This window comes from Vigna radiata, chromosome 9 (assembly GCF_000741045.1).
Source record: "Vigna radiata var. radiata cultivar VC1973A chromosome 9, Vradiata_ver6, whole genome shotgun sequence".
Lineage (NCBI taxonomy): Eukaryota > Viridiplantae > Streptophyta > Magnoliopsida > Fabales > Fabaceae > Vigna > Vigna radiata.
The window spans coordinates 2,725,438-2,728,674 of record NC_028359.1 but is presented as its reverse complement, the minus strand read 5'-3'; the positions used below and the strand labels follow the sequence as shown (position 1 = coordinate 2,728,674).

At 37.8% G+C, this 3,237-nt stretch overlaps 1 protein-coding gene across 1 annotated transcript; it reads right to left on the bottom strand.

The window, feature by feature from the left end:
• Positions 1-241: 241 nt before the first annotated feature.
• On the bottom strand, positions 242-2,808 carry LOC106773591 (putative receptor-like protein kinase At1g72540). Its single transcript, XM_014660297.2, has 5 exons — positions 2,207-2,808; positions 1,984-2,119; positions 1,739-1,875; positions 1,510-1,633; positions 242-1,273 (listed from the first exon to the last, which is right to left on the bottom strand). The coding sequence occupies exons 1-5, from the start codon at positions 2,597-2,599 to the stop codon at positions 666-668; spliced, it is 1,398 nt and encodes a 465-aa protein (XP_014515783.1). The 5' UTR covers positions 2,600-2,808; the 3' UTR covers positions 242-665.
• Positions 2,809-3,237: the final 429 nt, after the last annotated feature.

Genomic DNA, 3,237 nt, shown 5'->3' with positions numbered 1-3,237 from the left:
TACAACGTGGAAAATTTCAGAACAACGCTTCAATTTTAAGTTGCTGCACACCTGAGGCTCAACGAGAAAGGCCAAATTTGTCATGGTATAAGGTATTAAAACTTGGAAAAATCTCCATAAACTGCACCCACCAGAGGGCTGGCTAAACTATGCGCAATTAATTTATATGTGAAATGTGTTTAATTATAGGCTGCAAAGGTGTATGTATGTATGTACATGTCATTAGAATAATTTAAAGAAGTACGTGAACGAATTTAGGCACATGTAACATCAGTGACCAGTACTCAGCAAAACATGTTGGAATTTCTAGAAAGAAAATATCAAAATCAAACTACACAAAAAATGAAAAATGAAAAAACTGAGATGTATATCGTACATTATTTCTCTTTCTCCTCCTATGATGTTTTTGTCTGTATAACAAAACATCAAAGTCCTTAGATTTTTACATCAGGCTCTGGGATCAAGTACTGTCACTTGAATTTTTTTCAGCAACACGTTGTTCCCGGAGCCATTTAATGTTGTTATCTACACGTTCAAAATGAGATCTTTATGGTAAATAATACAAGGAATTTAACCTGAATTTTTAATCTCCCAATCTATAGCTGTGATTGCATCTCGAAGAATTGAAGATGAATCATGCAAAACTGGTATCCATAACCATCTCTTTACTGTGCTTCTTTGGGAGAGTAAAGATTTGTGCCAAGAGTTTTGTACAGAGCAGTGTCAGAGTAAACGGCTTGAGACCTCAGGGGCTTAACACGACGTTTGTGGCGACGACTTCTTCGTTGCCGGTGGTGACCCTTTTCTTTTTTCTCTGCCTTTTCTTCTTCTTTGGGTTTTTTTAACTCATCAATTTGGTTGATCTCAACAACATGGTCATTTTCTGTTACTTTTTCACTCATTTTGGGTATGTCTTTGTCTTCCTCACTGGGCACCACATACACAAAAGGGCCAACTGGGATGTCTTTCAGTTTCAAGAGAGGCTCTAAGGTCCGAACCACTGTTCTCATGGTGGGCCTACCCTTTGCATGGTGGCTCAAACACTGGTAAGCCAAAGCTGCAAACTTTTTAGCCCCTTCACTTGAGTACTGATCCTCAAGTCTTGGGTCCATTATTCTCTCTAGTTTGTAGGAATCCTTCAACAAAGGCCTTGCCCATTCCACCAAATCCTGCTCTCTGCTGGGTCGTTTTTTGTCCACGGATTTCTTTCCTGTGAGGAGCTCTAACAGTACAACTCCAAAGCTATATACATCACTCATGGTAGTCAAATGGCCTAATGAAGAAGAAAAACTGGGTGTAAGTATAATCAATAAATGAAGGTTTTGAAAAACAGTCTTTGACTGTTATTGTGATTTCGGTCGCAACATGTCAGTTTTTGAAGTCAATGCGACCGCAATTAGGCTGCATGACGAAATCAAAATCGTGATCATGACTGTAATTTAAACCTTGGTTTTGATGGATGGAATTAAAGGGGTTTGCTTGAGATTGGTTTTAAATGGAATACAATACCTGTCATGATGTACTCAGGGGCTGCATAACCTTGCGTGCCCATAACACGAGTTGTAATGTGTGTTTGATCTTTTTCTGGTCCATCTATAGCTAAACCAAAATCTGAGAGCTTGGCATTGTAATCCTGAAGAAAATGAGTTTGCACATGTCAATTTTGTGTAAATTTTAATCGGTTGAAAGATTGTGATTTTCTTAGACTGAGTGAACAAAAGGGCCAGAGAGAACTTACAGCGTCCAGTAGGATGTTTGAGGACTTAAAATCTCTGTATATGACTGGTTTTTCTTCTTCATGGAGAAACATAAGTCCCTTAGCTGCCCCAAGTGCTATTTTGATTCTCGTTAGCCATGGCAAAGCTGCCACATAACCTGCATTTTAGAAGGGTAACCGTATTGTGAGAAATCATAGAAAATGCTTTAACTTTTGTTTTGTTTCCCTTTTTCTCCCTCTTTCTTTCATAATGAGATCATATGTACCTTTGAAAAGCTTTTCCTCTAGATTGCCCCTCTCCATGTATTCATACACAAGAAGCCTATGCTCATCTTCGCAGCAATAGCCAATTAAGTTAACCAGATGGCGATGTTTCAACTGCCCCAGAAAGATTACTTCAGCCTACAAAAAAGAAGAAGAAAGAATTAGTCAAATTCATCACTTTAAAGACAGAGGAATCGAATTTTGCAGGGTTTATGAAACTCTTACCAACCACTCTCTGTGACCTTGTTTTCCATCCAAGTTTAAGGCTTTAACTGCCACAACCTGAGCTTTCAACCCACGCTTAAAATTATCATCGATGAAGCCTTTATACACTTTCCCAAACCCACCTTCCCCAAGAATGTTGGATTTGCTAAAGCTGTGCGTGATCTCCTTGAGCTCCTGGTAGGTGAAAATACGCAGATTTGATCCCACCAGAGAATTGGACAAATCACTCATGATAGAGAGTGATGAATAATCGCTGAGGCTTAAATCAGAGAGGAAGATTCTACTGGATGAAGACTTTTTCGAAACTATGTTTGCAGCATCCAAGGGTTGCTGGTGCTTGGCCTTGAAACAACCAAGTATTAAGGATCTCCATTGAAGCCTCTTTGAAGGCATTTTTGTATTAAGCTATGTTTGCCGGCTAAAGTCGAGAACTGCAAAATTATGTTAGATGGTTCTGCTTTTATAGGTGTCAGAAACCAAGGCATAAAGGTTTTGAGGTAATTTTTTAGACTTTGATAAAGCATTTGATTTCATTATCCTTGTGTTTTATTTTTCTCCCGTGTAGGCCAGGGTAATCGATATAATCTATTTCATGCACTTGATGCAGGACTTTGGTTTATATTATTAGAAAATAATAGGTATACCTTAAAGTAATGTAAATGGTTTTAAGGTTAGTTTTGGTTGGTTTTTCTCCCGTGTGTTAAAAAGTATTATATCAAGCGTGCTGAAAATAACACCTCCTCAGAAGCTTCTTCCACAATAACCCTGATGGCTTGTTTCTTCATTTCTTCATCAAATCAAACACCAAAATTCTAGATACCGTGGAACACGAGCCTTTACTCGTCAACCTTTATTCATCATCGGCTGCCATGGCTTCCAAAGAACTTGATCTTACCATGGCTTTAAATTTTACCTAGTAGTTAGAATCAACCATATCATATGAAAGCATAAATCAATAGCATATAACTTAATGAAAAACAATATATAGTGAAATGAAGTATATTCAAAATATTACAAATGTCAAATGTCAA